This window comes from Diplotaxodon limnothrissa, linkage group LG7 (genome assembly GCF_057381915.1).
Source record: "Diplotaxodon limnothrissa isolate DT_005_m linkage group LG7, D_limnothrissa_male_GT1.1, whole genome shotgun sequence".
Lineage (NCBI taxonomy): Eukaryota > Metazoa > Chordata > Actinopteri > Cichliformes > Cichlidae > Diplotaxodon > Diplotaxodon limnothrissa.
In genome coordinates, this window is record NC_140602.1 from 4,637,060 (window position 1) to 4,655,041 (window position 17,982).

General features: G+C 40.1%; 1 protein-coding gene across 1 annotated transcript in view; it reads right to left on the reverse strand.

Moving 5' to 3' along the window:
* Window positions 1–17,982, reverse strand: part of abtb3b (ankyrin repeat and BTB domain containing 3b) — a 69,731-nt gene that overhangs the window by 23,546 nt on the left and 28,203 nt on the right. Inside the window, exon 2 of the mRNA XM_085357237.1 lies at window positions 2,825–2,980. Coding sequence (XP_085213363.1) covers window positions 2,825–2,980 — 156 coding nt within the window. The remainder of the gene's footprint in view (window positions 1–2,824; window positions 2,981–17,982) is intronic.

Genomic DNA, 17,982 nt, shown 5'->3' on the forward strand with positions numbered 1-17,982 from the left:
CCTTTTTTTTTTACTGTGCTGCAATTTTTATTCAATCTCCACACAGGATATGCTTGTGAAGATGGAATATGGGGGAGAGCAGAAGTGCGTTGAAGTTCCACAAAGGGATGAATGAAGGACATGCATATTGTATTGAAGAAATAAGTGATGAGATGCTGTTATTTGCATTTACCATGTCAGACCTTTTGATAAACAAAATTCTAATGAAAGTGAGAACATGTATACTGTTACAGCTTTCAGAAAATGTTTTGAAATTGTGGTGCACAGTTCAGAATAAATGTTTTTCAAAAACCATTGCATCTTTTTAGTAAATGTTTATTTCCAAAAGAAATTTCTAGAAGTTCAGAACAGTAAAATTCCCGCTTTTTAGAATGAATTAGAAGATAACTCTTACGTAGTTAAACTAAAATACTCTTTGAGAGTTAATATATAAACTCTTAACACCAAGTGTTAAATTATCAACTCCAGACAGATTTGGTGTTTAACACTAAATCAGAGTTAACGTACCAACTCTCCAAAAAGAGTTAAATTAACACTCTCTGGTGTGGACCCATATAGACACTTTAATAGTGTTGAAATCAAATCCGACAGTGTTAATTTGGACATGCTGGATTTGCTGTGTACTATGTCTGGGATCATTGCCATGCTGAGAAATAAGGTTGCTGCCAATCAGATGCTTTCCGTATAGTATTGCATGGTGGATCAAAATCTTATGGTATTTTTTAAATGCATCAGTTTAGACAAGATTGAAAACTTTACTGGTTGCAATGCAACCTAAACCATGACAGAAACACCGTGTTTTACAGATGGCTGTAGACACTCACTGTTGTACCTCTCTCCTGACACCTTCCATACCAACAATGCTTTAAACCAAAAATGGCAAATTTGGATTCATCACTTAATTAGACCTGTTACCACCTATTTTCAGTCCAGTTTGGCATACCTCAGCCTTTCCTCCCTGTTTCCCTTCCTTAAGAATGGCTTCCTGGCAGCTGCCCTTCTACTCAGACCATTTCTGATGAGGCTTCAGTGAACAGTAGAAGAATCAACTGAAATGATCAGATGCATCCTGCAGGTACAGAGTCAGGTCTTTGCTGGATTTCTTATTTTTTTGTCAATGGCATGCCTTTCAGATACCGTTCATCTGTTTTTAGGCCTGACACTTCTGTTTGGCTTATAGTTTTGGCTAATAGCTCTTTGTGCAAAAGTACTGTTTTAAACCTGTGTTACCATTGGCATATGATGTTTGAGGGGTTTTTTTTTTGCAACAGACAGCAAGTAAAAAGTGCCTAAAGATACAATTCATTTTCTCCAAAGAAAAAAAACTTTGATCCTGGAGAACTATTGCTCAAGACTGCTTTAAAAAATTACAGTAAAGCCTGGCTCCTTGTAAGCAAAATATAAAGAAATGAGGACCAGCTTAAGCCTTTTGCACAGTACTGTTTGTATGAAGCAAAGGCATGTTGGATCTACACATGATAATTGAATCAAAGAAGGATAATATGGTTAAACGTCTACTAATATAAATATCACGTCTTGGGCCTGCCAATTTTTTTGTTTGTTTGCTTTTAAATTCCCTTCATGACTTTTGATTTTTTTTTTTTTTAAAGTTGGCTACACAGATTTGAGTTTTGATGTTATGACATAAATTTGATCATGTCATGATTAACCCATTAGAGCCCAGCACCATTTTTATTGTCAGCAAAACTATGGGAGAGTCAAAGTTGAAACTTTAACAGCAACTTTCCTCAGTGTGCAAAGGGGCGGTGGATCACCATGGGATCTTAGGGGTTGAAGTGGGAACTTCTGCTGTAGGAAGGAATCTCCATCCTTAAGTTGTTGCTAGATAAAATGTCATAAGTAAAAGCAGCAGGAATCACAAAGATAAAACTTGAATTTTCCATGTCCATCACCTCAAGGATGGAGATTTTTCTACAATACCTGTAAGTGATAAGAGAATTTCCTTTTTCTCCCCTTGTGTTTTGGAATCGTTTTGAAAATCGCCTGCAAGATTTCTGCAGGCTTTCAAACCTCAGTGATTAAAGACTGATGCACACACTGTATTTTTAAAGTTCAGGCCTCTAAAAAGAACTAAAGTACTCATCTCAAGCAATGTCTTGTCGTGTTATATGAAGCAGGTATCCAAAACTGTGCTAACATATAAAGTGCAGACTTATAAATATCACAGCTGCAGTTGTGACTTGTGAACACGAATGTGATGCTATAAAAGCCGTACTGTTCTGCAAAGTCTTTTGACAAGATATTGAAATGCAGCTGTCCTGCTTCGCTCCAACATAATTTTAATAATAACAGCTGAATTCAAGCAGTAAGAGTTTTGGGTATGCTGTCTCACGGTCACATTTGCATGGCTTACTGGGACATTTGTGTAGAACAGAGTCATCAGTAAGGTTTATGCTGTAACAAGTCAAAATGTCTGCTGTGAAAAATGTTCACTGTTGGGAAAGTCGGATGATAAGACCTCACTTGCAAATTTATCCCACAGGCGTTGGTGGAGACTGAACTTTTTTACTTGAGGGTTTTTTTTTTTCATTTTTAAAAAACATCTCAGTCAACTGTCAAAACCGAAGCTGGGAAACAACTTTCTATGGCTCTGTGCACAGAAACAGAAAAGCATGTTGAATAAGCATCACAAGCCCTGTAATATTTTTATGGGACACAAACGGCTCCAAAGAAAGAGCCGAATAACCAAATGCCTTGCTCAAATGCATAGTGGCTCTGGAGGGGAGGGGTACATAATAGTTTTCTCACCTCTGCACCTCCACTTTTCCACATGCATGCACTCACACATACATATACGACTCACTCAGTTCAGAGATGCTGCCCACTCTCGTGGCCAGTAAGCACTGTTCAATGGAGCGCAGTTCGGACTGACTGTAGGTGTTTCCCTCTCCACTCTTCCCAGCTCGTTGCTGCTGCTGGTCCCTTTGAAGAGTTAGACCCTCGGGTAGGCTGAGCACACCTGAGAGCGAGAGAAAAACAGATGAATATCACATGTACATGTGGGACTCATGCTATAGCACAGGCAGGCGTGCACGCTCTAAAAAGGGATCATTTAAACTATGTATCGGACACAGTTTTTGTGTTTTTATTGTGGCTGCATTTTTAATGTTTACAGGTTTGATTTTTTTCACCAGTGGTATCTTCTATCTTTGTCATCTGTGCTTGGAGTCCCCCTGTGCAAAAACTGCTTTTTAGCAATTGTATATCCAGTACTATTTGTTTCTGGAGAAATGTCCCTGCTAAATACAATAAATATGCTGCGTTGTTTTCTCATATTCTTGAAGGATTAAAACTGGTAGATTCATTCTAAAATGTCATTAATATCTCATTTTCCTCCTATCATATAAATGGAAAGAACACAAAGGTTCAGGATATTAGAAACTGCGCGCATAATTATTTATATCCAGAGTGAGAGTTTGATTGTGAAAACAATGGAAGCAATACAATGTAGTATTTCTGCCTCCTAGCTACACCTGTCAGACACTTCTCCCAAAGGTAATAACGTGTAATATTTAAAATGTGGTTTCATTATTCACAGCTCTTCCTCGTTCTGTGAGTGATGAGGCAGATTCTCCATTTCGCTCTGCTGATAGTTTCTGATTCCTCTGCAGCTTTGTGCTGCAGCCTTCTCAATGTTCGCAGGGTGTCAACTTATGAAATGACTAAAGGCTGCGACTCTCTGCTTAGCCCTCTAATCACTGATGGAAAATTAGCTTTGGTTTTAATGTCTATTAGAATATTCTTCCAAGTTAAATGCACATGTACATGTGGCACTCATTATTCTGTTGTGCAGGAAGCAGGCAGCTACTTATGAAGTGATTCTTTTTACTTTCACAAGGCAGGAAAAAATGCATGCAAAAGGCCGACATAAATAGTTTTTGTAATAGTTTTTTTTACACACTGACTGGACAATCTAAATGATCATCAAATTAATGCACTGTTCATGGAATATTACTTTTTGAAAAATGTTTTCTAACATATGAGCACATGTTCACTTACATTTGCAAATAGAAAGATCAAGTGTAGCACTACTACTAACACCTAGAGATAAAAAAAAAAAAAACCCCAAACAGCCTTAATAATCAACTCAAAGAAGTTCTTTAAATGTGCTGGTTTATAAAAAGATACTTGTAATCGTAGTGTCTGTAGGTTCTCGGTCATTTAGGTCATGGTGAGCTAAGGAGCTTGGAAAAAAAGCGACTGAACTTCCTTAAGTTTTTTCAAGATGTTTCAGCTCTCATCTGAGGTAATACCTGTAATCATACATTATTTATGATTGTGGTTCACTGTGCATTATACAAGGAATAAAAAATCCTGGTGCAAAAACAGTCAATAAGTCACAGTTGCTTATCCTGTAAACCTAGAGAGCAGCAGTCTTGGCACTATCTAATCTATATCTTTGTAAAACCAGAGAGCTACTGTCAGCCTGAGGGACAAGATGTCATCATCTGCTGCACCAGTGTCAGGTGGTCTTACTCGCTTCCATTGTCAGTCAGAGTCCAACATGAACCAGCAAGACAGAGTATAAAGAAAAGAAACTTACTTTCTGTTTCTGCATAAGGAACCTGTCTACAGGGATTTCTTTAAAACACCTTTGTTATTGCTTTTATTGCTCACAATGTGCCTTCTTTGACATGCGGTTGTGCAAACTGCTGGAAATCCATCTTAAACCATTTAAACCAGCAGGAGGGATACCCTGGCACCTTCCAGCCTCTTACTTTCCTTTCAAACAATTATACATCAGAGTAAATAGCCCATTCAGTGTGCCTACAGGACTCATGACCTACTTCCTTTGATGTGCCCAGACTAAAGGCATCCAGTTGTGATCTAGCACAATAATGCACTACACATACAACAATTATAATAAAATGATTTCAAAAAAGCCTAATTCATTTTAAACCAGTAAATCTTTCATTATTAATTTTATTTATTTATTTGTTCATCTTGTGAAGATGAATAGAAAAGACTAAAGAATTCAATTTGATACTTTTTGTCAAAAAAGTTATGATAATGATAAACATACATAACATATTATTTATATATCTTTTTTCTCTAAAAAAAAGAATACAGCTTTTTAAAGGCAAGTTACTTAACACCTACTTACCATCAGTATTAGGTTTACTACACCAAAAATAGTTTGTAGTAATAAATAAATCTGGTATTACAGAAATATCACAACTACATTTTCTTCTTGAAATTCACAACTTTGGATGGCTGTAAATTAGTCTTCACAGTAAAGTTATACAAAAGTTCTGAAATAAACCGCAAGTGATGCAGCCAATTTATCATCAAGCCAGCAAAAATAACAGGAACTGTACAATATTTGTACAAAATATTACAGCAACCTGTTTATTATACCAAAGTGGTCACCATATCATCCCCATAGCACAGTGATGGAAAAATATGTGTTTATGGATGCAGTAGGCTTTGGTCCATTGACAGTCTTTCATTTACTTCTAAATAAATAAATCTTCTCAGGTCGTAAATAACCCTTTATGGCATAACTTCCTATTATTCTTTCCATCCATCCATCCATCCATCCATCCATCCATCCGTCTTCTTAAACATATTTGTAATTCAGTGTTGCAGCAAGGGCAGAGCCTATTCCAGCTGTCGTTGGTCAAGAGGTGCGGTACACCCTGGACTGCTTGCAGTATTACTGCTTTATCACACATATCTATTGTTAGATATTCACCAACAAAAGAAACAAAATTTTAGTGAATGTCACGCAGAAAACTCTGAAATGGTATTATCATGGCTGCTCTGACTGTATTGTTTACAGTACATTTATCACAGCAGAACAAGTGTTTGTCAGACTTTGTCTCCGTGATAAGTTGCCAACTAGTTTGTAAAAGTAAATAAGCAATGAGATCCATCATTCTGGCTTTTTTAACTTGTGTATAAACATAGAAGTAAAAAAAAAAATCTAACAAACATACATTACATTTGATCTTTCAACTGTCATGCTCCTTAATCTCGTTCAGGGAAATAGCAGAACCAGCTGACAGTGATGGTGGTTGCTCTGAGTATAGACTGAGGCAAGGTGACTCACTGGCTCTTTGCCTCCTAATGCAAGGCACTGTCTAACCTCAGGCAGGCACTGATGGAGCTCTTACATGCCAGGCAGCCACTGCGGCTGCTCTCTCTGTGTCTATGTTTGCGTGAGTATCTTCCTCCAGATGTCACTCTGTCTTTACACTTTGAATCTCTTGGGAAATGCTCTCAGGTTTTTCAATTACCTCACATAATGTTTTAAGTTTATTATTGTGCATAATCATAAAGAAATAATAGTTGGCAACCACGCTAGGTTATATAATACTGAGATATCCTATCGGGCACCTGCCTCTCTTTAAGTGGGCCGGTTGCGTTTGCCATATGGCAGCTATTCAGTGTTGCTGAAGAGATGAGGCTGGATGATCCTCCAGGCAAGACAGTGTCAACGAAGAAGAAGTAACGCGTGCAGGAGTTCCCATTAAGATGTCACAGAATGCACCTTAGTCATATTCAGTGATAGACAGCTGCACAGACCCACTGCACGGTCCAATGTATTTCATGTTTGCCACTAAAATATATTGAGATGAGACATGTGTTACAAACTCTTAATTCACAGTTTTTTTGTGGGTTTTTTTTTTAGATTTTACAAGACTAACTTTTGGATAGATGTGTACTATTGCACTCCTGCCTGGTGAATTCATATTTTTTCATAGTCTGGGTTAAAATAAATCTTTATACAATAATAAACACATTTTAATCTTCCCAGTGAAATGGACTGGCAACCTGCACTTCTCACCCAGTGACAACTTGGATGCGCTCAAACCACAAATCCTTTAAATTCACAGAAATGTACAAGCATGAAACTTTAGTCTTCTTTTCTTAACGTTTCAGCTAGAAGGATTTCCCCAAAATATCACTAAATGTTACCTAAACTGTGAGTCTGTATATGAATTTTAAAAAACTGCAATGTTTGTTGATTTGATTAGCAGTAGTGGAAGGAGTAGTAGTAGTGGTAGTAGCAGTGGTAGTAGTAGTAGTATGGATCTGCTGACTCTTCTCAGGGTTGACTAGAGCAGTGGGGCAGGAATGCTGACCTCGATGTGGCTCCTACCCTGCATTTAAAATCTATTTTGGAGGGACGCACAGGGAAGTGCACTTCTCTAAACATATTTTAGCTCTGCAGGAACGCTGGCTTCAGTTTTTTACATGCAGATAAGGTACAGAGAAAGCAGAGTGGGGCTTTGTTTTAGAAAAAAAGCGCTTTAAGCAATGCAAATGTACAAGATGATCTGACCTATTATTTAAATAGCAGAGTGAGAAAAAGAAAGCAGAAGGGCAGACAGTCAAAAAAATCATACAGGCCTGACATAAACACTCTTTTTGGCTGTAAAGGGTTAATAATGTTGTTACTGTACATGGATCACAGTAGTGCTGCCCCACGCTAGGCTCCATGACTGTTCTGCCAGGCCAGATGGCCACCATATGTATACTGAGCAAGTGATCATAGAGGGAGACATAGCACGACAGAAAGCAGAAAACAGAGCGGTGAAATGTGTTAAAATTCCTTTCTTACTCCTGAAGGCTGCCATCAAGAGTAATTGAACTGCAGAAAGAAAAGGGGCGTAAATATAAAGCTAGTATTTTTTTTTTATTACAGACCAGGTATGCATGGGTAGACTGTAAATCTCCAGAGGTATGGTTTTGGCTTGGGTTCTCAGGTAACCACAGTATGGTCTGAGGTAGCCACAAGCTTTCAATTTTTTAGACCTGTGCTCACCACACGGGTGTGAAGGAGTTCTGTGAAAAAGTAAATGTACCCTTCAAAATGTCTGGTAAAATTAGGAAACTGGCAGAGGGCACCACGCACACACACATACATTCACACGCTCATTTACAGGAGCTGCAAACAAGTTAATAACAAGTCACGCTGTATGCAACGCTGAAGAGCGTGCACACAAAAGCAGACACACACACATAATTATCAGTAATTAAAAAGTCTTAATCCCAGACACTTCATGGGGATGTGATCTGCTGGTAGAACAATGTGTTCAGCTAAACCCAAACTGAATATTTCCTCTTCTGTAGTCACGTTCAAGATACAGTCTGCTGATGATCCAGAATGCAGAATGGAAAAGGCTCCCGAGTTTACGTGATGTGTTGTTCCGAAGGAAGCACACAAGCCTCCTGATGTGTTCTTATACAAGTATGAGTAAACCGCCGAAGGAAACACGTCCCAACTGTGGGTTTAGGTTTGTTTTTGTTTGCACATGATCAAAGGAGAGAGCCCACTGAAAACAAATCCTGCGCCTGTTTCATATAATGAATCTAAAAATGAATACAGCATTACATTGATCCTTTATTGACACCCCTCCTCCACACAGAGGTCATGGGTGTGTTAGAAATACAACAATGATGCCACTACAAGCTGATAGAGTCACTGTCTCACACCTTCAGGGACACAATTAGCTCGTGCTTTCTGAAGCTTCGACAACGTGGCAACCATTTTTTTCACCTTGCCCTTTACAGTGTTTCTGCTTCAGTTGTTAGCGCGATTCGCTCTTGTCTTCGATTAGATTCTTTTGATTGAGGTCACACCTCATCATTGACCTTGTTTGAAGCAAGTCCATTACACACTGACAAATCAGGAAGCAAATAGACAGATTACAATCAATTCAGTGCATTCTGCCTTTAATATGTAGACTAGTGTCTGAGGGAAGCACTTAAATTGGTCTTAATCTACTCTGCACTCTATATATATTTTACCCTTTTGAGAATCTTTGTTGCTAATTGTTTTGGTTTTACATGTCACAGTTTTAATGGTTCATTCACTCCCCACAACTGTTTTCATTCCCAATGAATAACCACCACACGTTTGCATGCTTCCCTTAAATGAATGGTGATATCTATCATCACTCCTTCTCTTCCAAGATTATGGCAATTGCTCACAATTAGCAAATGAATCTTTAAGTCACTTAAGTTAAATCAAATCAAATTTTAATCAGTTTTGAAGAAATGTTCTCAAGTTGTTCAAGGGAACAACTCGGGGCGATCGTGGCTCAAGAGTTGGGAGTTCGCCTTGAAATTGGAAGGTTGCCAGTTCGAGACCCAGCTCTGACAGTCTCGGTCGTTGTGTCCTTGAGCAAGACACTTCACCCGTTGCCTACTGGTGGTGGTCAGAGGGCCTGGTGGCGCACTGACAGAGGCGAGGCTGCCGGACACTGGCGCCACCAGGCCCTCTGACCACCACAGGGCAGCTGTGGCTACAATGTAGCTTCATCACCAGTGTGTAAATGAATGGGTGACTGACTGAATGTAGAATGTAGCTTTGGGGTCCTTAGGGACTAAGTAAAGCGCTATACAAATGCAGGCCATTTACCATATTGCATTCACAATAAAGGAACATTTGGCCTACAGGCCAACCTGAAAACCTCTAGCCTAGGCTGCTGCAGGTACACTCTGATAAACTTGTTGGATGCTTTCTGTAAATCTCTAAAAGAAAATGAGAAAAAAGGGAGATTTTTGAAGGTAAAGGCCTAGATATTTTCCTCTGGAGCTAACGGACAGAAAAATAGACCCCAAAAATTGATTCTAATGGAGACAGAATAGTGAACTTAAGTTTGCAAGTGGTCAAAATGAAACCAGGTCTTTTAAAAGTACAAATGGGCAACCATTCGCTAAAACTTTTAATTGTAAATGCAATATCTTTTAAGTTTATAGCTATAAATATGAAGTGTTTTTCTCAGCTGTAGTGCATTTTTCCACTATAATTACATATCATTTAATGAAGAAATTGCACATTAATGCACATTAATTCAAATCTATCTCTCATGTTGGGTGCCATTAAAAGAAATACTGGAAAAACATGGACATCAAATTTTTAATATAAATTCACTTAAACACAGATAATCTGAATTTCAAATTTCTCACTAATATTTTCCACATTTATTTACTACAGCTCGTTAAGCTCTTATACTGACTATTCAGCCATTAACTGGGCTAGCTTTTGTAAGACTCTCCTTTATTAGTAGTATCTGGTAGTAAGTATCTTCTTTTTGCTTTTTGTTTTTACAATTTAGACATCAAAATTGTAGAAATCTCACGTCTTGTAAACAGTAAACTTAATTGAGCAGCATAACAAAAGCTGAATGAACTATGGATAATAAATCTGTAGTTATTTTATTTTATTTTATTTTTTGCCTGTCCCTTTTGGTTCTTTTGCCATCAGAATTATTTATTTTTTTATTTTCACTTGCTAGATACGGGACAGACTTGAATGAGGAAAAGAAAAGGGAGAAAGGAAGAGGGGGAAAAAACAGCGGAGAGGAGGGACGGGGATAAAGGGCAAAAAAACAAAAATCAACTAAATAAGTAGACAAAAAAAATACATCTATCAATCACCTGGATCACCTGTTGAGAAAGAAAAAAGAAAACAAGCAGAAGAAAACGAGAGCAATACAATAAACAACATCACGATGATATATGTGAATATAACAGTAAATACTAAATATTAAACATTATTGTGCAGCACGTAATATCAACAGCGCACAGTGTGCTTTGAGGTAGGAGCCAATAAGGGTGTAGTTTGTGTGTGTGAGCACCCGTGTGTACACCTGTGAGCATGGACGCGCTTGTATTAAAAGGTTCCTTCATGTAATGATCAGCTAGAGGGTGTGGGGGGGCCACAGCCCCGTCCTCCAGGGCATGAAGCAGGTATGGAGGAGATCAAAACTCCAGACATCCAGAGGCCCCCAGAACACAAGAGACCAAGGGAGACCAACAGAGGGGCAGCTGCGCCACTGTCCCAGAAAGAGCTGAGGAGAGTCCCAGAATCTGCAGTTTTTAAGGAATAAATGCCAGCTTTCTCAAGATAGTGCCTGCGAAATTGCTGCAAATAGCAACACACAGGAACTAAGAGCTAAAAAAGGAAACAGAGAGTAACATACCATAGAAGTAAACAAAAAAATCACAAACCCTACACCCAAAGTCACACGCACACGCACACACACACACACACACACACACACACACACACACACACACACACAGAGGACTTGTGACGGGTGACCGACACACAACAAGGGCACAACTAGAATTATGCAATCTTCTCCAATCAAAGAGAAACCAGCACTGCCTGCTGGCTGTGTGTTATTCCACCCTGAGGTAGTGCTGCTTTCACTATTATTTCTCTCTTTTCATCTCATTTCTTCTGTCAAGGGTAATAAGTCTGTGTGTAATATCCGTGAGTTGCACGCTTCCCGCAGGATGCTTTCCAGACAACACTGGCAATCAGCAGCAGGGAAAAATCTGAAGTCACTGAGCCGTAATCTCTCCGCTCGTCCTGCACTGCTTCTCTACAAGCATTTGGGAGAGTCCTAAAAATAAGTGCAATGGTATTTTCCTTCTTGCCGTTACCTCACATAATCTGATGTAGGTAGGAATTTAAGGGGGAAAAAATGAAATCTCCTGCACGCAGTCAAAATAAAAAAAGAGAGCACATATGAATTATGCAGAAAAAAAGAGAAGACTCTGAATTTTCAACAAATACATGAAGCAGTCATGCTAAATGCAACAGTGTTCTAAAGTAATTGCTCATTTAGCACCGAGGGCACTGGAGTAATTAAAGGATATGACTAATGTCATAAAATGAGATTTGCTGCGAGGGGATTTTTCCCTTTGGGTCATTTTTAAATGGGATGACATCATATGGAGCTGCTTGTAAACATTTGGAGCTTTTAAGTGAAAAAGGCTCTTGGACATTAAAATTCCATAAATGTGAAGCAAAGCCCAAAGTAGATAAGACAGTAAGTGCTTCAGGCAGCAAAGGTGCAGTCACTGCCTGTGTGCAATATATGCACAGTTCAATGTTTATTTCTGTCCATGAGTGTCTGCATCACATGTGTGTGTCTCAGTCTGACTGCATGTGTCTGTTATGTGCGTGTACCTATGAGATGAAGGTTTCCCAGGAAGTGCTTGGCACATATTTAGATTACTGGTCAGGATAGGAAGAACTCAACTCTGTTTGCAGATCTGAATCTACACTTAATCCCAGTAACATGCAACAAACATGGCATTTCCAATAAGGAGGCAGAGAGCATGATTCAACGTATTCTAGGCAATACATTAGACACGGCGATGGATGTAAGGACAAGTGACGAATGATGACATCGGGATTTGTAATCCACAGGGACGCTGTATACATCAGTGGATGATGTATAGGAGAAATTATATTTGAAATGTCATCACGGAGACACGGGGCAGCTGTGGTAATATTTTTACTGTTAACAAATTCCATGAAGAGACCAGAGTCAACAATCATCCCGCTGAAAATGAGCAGTTTATTTTGACTCAACACAGAGGTTCAGCTGCTATAAAACAGAACTTGAACATTTCAAATGTGAAAACATTCCCCCTACACTTTTACACCTGCCTGAGTAACACTTGATGACAACTACAGTTCACAGTGGTTAAAAGGAAAATATTAAGCCTCATTTTAAACTATATGTTTGTGATTTGTTTTAGCTCCACAGCCCGTCATGGTTTTTGCATTGTTGTCATGTTTTACTTTAAAATATTTCTTTTCCTATTTTGTAATTTTTGGTTTGTCCATTTGTCAGTTTCATTTCCTTTAGTAATCTTCTATCGTTGTTTGTTTTGCCTGCATCACCTGTGTTCTCCACCTGTTTCCTCTTCCCAATCCCACTGTGGCAGATTGTTATGCTCAGTTATTTCCCCAAGTCTTGTACTGCCCTCTGCATTCCCGGTGTTTTCTTTTGGACTTTCTAGCATTACTGTTGATCTCTTTGTGTTAGCTCTTTTGGATTGTTCCACGGCCTGTTCCTTTTTTGGAATCATGTTCCTCGCTGGTAGCTTCATGTTTTTGACCTCTCAAAATACAGATTTGGATTTTGCATTTTTAGCTTTACCTTTGAGTGTCTTTCATTTGGGTCATTTTCCTTTGAAATGTTTTTGGGGGGCTTTCTACAAAGTTACAGTACTTTTATTGTTTGACTCCTCATTACACTATCACAGGGTTTCCTGTGATTGTAACTAGCCCACCCTCAGCAGAGATGATGTGAGTTTATGAAAAAAGCAGCATCATACGACAGCAGGATTGTTGATCATCTATAAAGTGAGTTGTTTATACAACTAGAGCCACTTCATCAATTCCCTGCTGGTTAAAAGACTTATTTCAGCTTCAGCCTTTGTGCTCTTTAATGGTTCAAAAAACAGAATTCAAATGTAGCGCTCAGTTCCAGAAAACTGATTGGTCAATAGGCAGTGATTTCATGCCTGTTGATCTCTAATAGATAACCTGCTCCACAGTTAGATTCGCAGCAAGTTACCGTGCCAATAAATCCAGGTAAGACAGCATTAGTACTACTGAAGTCACAGGGTGAACCCTGAAGTTAACTGGGTAAGATGAAATCTTGCTTTGCAGTACAGTCCTCTCGTTTGATAACATGTGGAACACATGACGTCACTTCATAATGAGTAATTCTAGTTTGGGTGTGTAGGCACCCACTTAGTTTTTCCACCTGTAATGCACCCTGTACCCTGTAGATCAGCAAGGAAGATAACACTACTGGGGTGTCCCCTTCAACGTCTACAAATATTATTTTCACACAATCCTTGGCTCTCAAAGTGCAGAGAATACCATATAACATTCTCTGTGCAATTGTCATATTTTTTAATCATAGAAATTTCATATTTCTTACTTGTTGTGAGGCAGGGGTGCTGCCATTGCAGAGGTTTTTGAAGGTATATTTTACAGGCCACTGTTGAAACAAATAAGCTTGAAGCTGAGGGCCACAGTCTGGTGAAGTCAGAACATATTGTGAGGCTGAATAATATGTTGTCAGTTTTGGCCTTTTCTGGGTTTTATTAACAATGTGAATAATACAGAATAACACCTGCGTTATGCTTCCTCTACTTCTCCTGTGGAGCACAGTTTGTTTTGTGCTTCCAACACAGACCACTTGGTCATCTGAATCCAGTGATTGGTTAGGTTTATTTGTTGTTGTTTGTGTCGACATCTTAAATGTTAAGACACAAATTTACACCTAAAGGTTACTCTATGTGTGATGTCCAATCATTACCACCACGGAACTGCTGGCCACAAAATTTATCTCTATTTTTATCCCTTGCTCCTCCCAGGAGTCTCATGTCTGAAAACTGGCGGAAATAATCTGATAACTGCTGCCATCCCAGCAGACAAGCTAGACCCCTGCCATCTTGTGCGTCACTACAGAGACACGTCTATGGCATGTCCTGTTCCCTCATACCCGATTTATGCCAGTTTATTATGTTTACGGTCGACAGATGAGTCAGTTATCAGCCACCTGCATGATAACATCCTGCACAGTGTACACTACGACGGTCTTCTTACTCTGCTCTTATTCTTCTGAGGATAAAAATGCAATGTCACAGTGGTGTGTGTGTGTGTGTGTGTGTTTAACTTTATCTCTTGAGTTTGAATGTTTATGGTTTTGCAAGCCTTCTTTTAAAACCTTCCAACACAGCAGATATGGCAATCGGGCAATCGTGGCTCAAAGAGCTGGCAGTTTGTCTTGTAACCGGAAGGTTGCCGGTTCGAGCCCCGGCTCGGACAGTCCCGGTTGTTGTTGTTGGGCGAGACACTTCACCTACCACCTGGTGATGGCCCCTCTGGCCAGTAGGCGATATGGCAGCCTCGCTTCTGCCCCAGGGCAGCTGTGGCTACAACTGTAGCTTGCGTACTGCAGTGTGTGTGAATGTGAGAGTGAATGAATAGTGGAATTTTGGTGCTTTAAAAATGCAATCCATTAAAACAGCACAGGAGTCCCTGACACGCCCCAAATGCTGTCATTATTAGCATCAAAGATTAGCTTGAGTGACTAATCTGACTTTCTTTTGAGAATACTGAATCATTATTCTTGCAAGACTTGTTTCAGGGTCAGGGACTAACAATTTATGAGGCACTGAGTTCCAAATTACTCCATAATTGTTTAACTCACCTAGCGTAATCTATCACTCTGACTCTGCAAAGTGGCTGCTTGTAGCACAGACACAGCATGGAAGTGGGCCATGCCTGGCAGAGAATGATGAAGCTTGGGGCTGTGTGCCGCTTCCTGCTGCTTCTACACTTCCCTCTGACCCTCCATCGAGGGATGACCCTCACAAGGCTTCAAATATTCCTGTCAATTTTATAATGGGGAGAGCACTCGTGTCTGACATGTAATCATTCAATTTTCAGCAATATTAGAACCTCAGGGGAAGAGCCCTGGTTGCCTCAGCTGTATTGGTTATTATGGAAAATGTGGAAAGTCTGACAGGAAAACAGTGGGCTTTTTGTTAAGTCTTGTGCATGAACAAGCGCACTCATACATATGGATGAACATCGGCCAAACTATAATTGAGCAATTTGCAATATCGCCCACTAAATCGGCCATCTTTCAAAAGCACACTAAACACAAAAGAGCTACAAACTATGCTGCTACTTTGTGCATCACATGGAGGCCTTAGCAGGAAAGGTAAAGTTTCAACCAAGGATGTGCTCCCTAAGTAGTTGTTATTGCAGGTTAAAACTGTCACAGCTCATGCCAACAGTCCATATTTTACCAAAACAGGGAAACCAGGCCAAAGCAAATATTGAGCCTATCGTATTTTGGGTGACTCCCCTGCATCAACTGACTCCAGTCAGCTGCAGGCAGTTGGTAGGCTGGGTCTCCCGTCTGCTCCATCAAGTTCTCCCCCACAAGTTTTCTCATCCTCTCTCTCCCAGGTACACTAGCTCTGCTGTGAGAAGGAAAAAAAGGGTGGGGAAAAACAGCTGGCAGAGAGCACCCGCTTCAAATCCAAACACATGGACATGGAGCGGGAATGTGCACGCCATGCTCACATACAAACACACCCCTGCCTACATACACATCTGTAGCATGCGCACATGCAAATGCACACTTTTCCTCTGTTCCAGCTTCACCCTGTAGATTCATACCCATTGCGTGCCAGGAATATAAATGCAAAAAAGGGAGTCATTGTTGAAATGGCCAAGTGCAGCATTTAACTTAGTTTATGAGGTGGGGTTCACTCAAAAGTTTAAAACAGCAAAACAAGGATACTGGAGTCTTTTAAAGACACAAACAGGAGTGCACTGTGTAGTTCAAAGAGTGCATTAAAGTTATTTAAAGGTCTATGTGTTTTTTGAGAAATAAAATATACAGCACCAGAAACTAGCACTTGTGGGAGCTATGGAGTGGTTCCCCTTTCTCTTCATCAGTGCAAAATTCTTCTTCCCTCAGTAATTATTTATACATCATCAAAATGCATATCTGCTGCTACACCCCTCTAACCAGTGCAGCCACATTTCCCCACATGTCCCATCAAAGCACTGATTCCCATATCATTCCCTTTTCTGTGAGGAAGATATATAGTCCATCATCATCAGGTCACTCACGCTCAACTCATCAGTGGTAATTAACAGTCTTCAGGTCCAAGCCGCCCCAGGCACTAGAGAGTCCAAAGCTGACCCGGACCGACCCCGCCCTAGCTAACAGAGGCAAGCACAAGTTATTTTTCTGCTTGGTTGACTGTGGCACTTCATTTGTGCAGCTTAATACACTTGGCTGCGCAGCCAGAAATGGAAAGGGGCCAAACCCCAAGAGCTTGATTTTTTTTTTCTTAAACTGACCTTTTAAAAGTGAAATTAAATCTGCATATGTGTGGGTTTCTTCACGGAGAATGATAGTGTGACTTTGAAGTGAATCGGCCTGAGAAGGGCTGCACACTGGACACGTTTTGAAAATTGCAGCTACTTGCATTAACCCCCCTTAAAGGCATTAACAGAAAGTATCCATGTCAAGGTATATTGGAGAAGCTACGCATGAAGAAGAACAACGAATGATCCCAAATGGGTGTTGTGTTAGCTTGCTTTTCAAATGTTCTCCACAGATGCCAATGAGTGTTTGACTTCTAATGCACAAAAATCTTGTTGGACAGTTAATTGCACAAAGGACAAAATAATTCTTGTACGGACGATCGTGGCTCAAGAGTTGGGAGTTCGCCTTGTAATCGGAAGGTTGCCGGTTCGAGCCCCGGCTTGGACAGTCTCGGTCGTTGTGTCCTTGGGCAAGACACTTCACCTGTTGCCTACTGGTGGTGGTCAGAGGGCCCGGTGGCGGCAGTGTCCGGCAGCCTCGCTTCTGTCAGTGCGCCCCAGGGTGGCTGTGGCTACAATGTAGCTGCCATCACCAGTGTGCGAATGACTGGTTGTGTTAAAAGTGCTTTGGGGTCTTAGTAAAGCGCTATACAAATACAGGCCATTTACTTATAAGCCTTGTGGAATGCTTATGAGTCCTATATCTTCTTCAGCAAAAATGAGAGTAGAAACACCCAAGGGCCTGTCACAGTTTAATATCATGCTGTCAACAGTCTTGTGGCAAAAGTCTGAGCACTGGTATTAATAGACTTTTGATTTTCCCATCCATTCTTCAGTCATGTTGCACTGCTTGAAAAGTAATGACTTTTGTAAATGATTTTCTCTGTTTGCATTACTTACTGCCATTAAGCTAATAAGAGCAGTCTCCTGTGTTTTCACAGTACACACTCTCATATGCATTATATAATGCTGACTTGGCAGCCAGGGGTATTACAGCCAAGGAGTTGATGGAGAGTGTAAGCATGAAGGACCAACGCCTTAAACTGAAATCCGCCTTTTAGAGTTTTCCAAAATACTCAGCTGCCTGTTCCAATTAGAGAGAAGATCAAACTTAAACCGCTGCTCGATCAGTCACACTCGTGGTCTTCAATTATTCTGTGTAGATTTGGTATTAGTACGTGTATTTGCACAGGGACAAAAAACATGCCGTGTCAACGAAGCGTGTGAGCACCTTAAAAAGGTAGGGGTGGGGTTTCTAGAGATTAGCATGTCTGATTGCACACAGTCTGCTAACATGACTCCTTTCATGTAAGGTGCTTTGTAAGGGTAGTAAT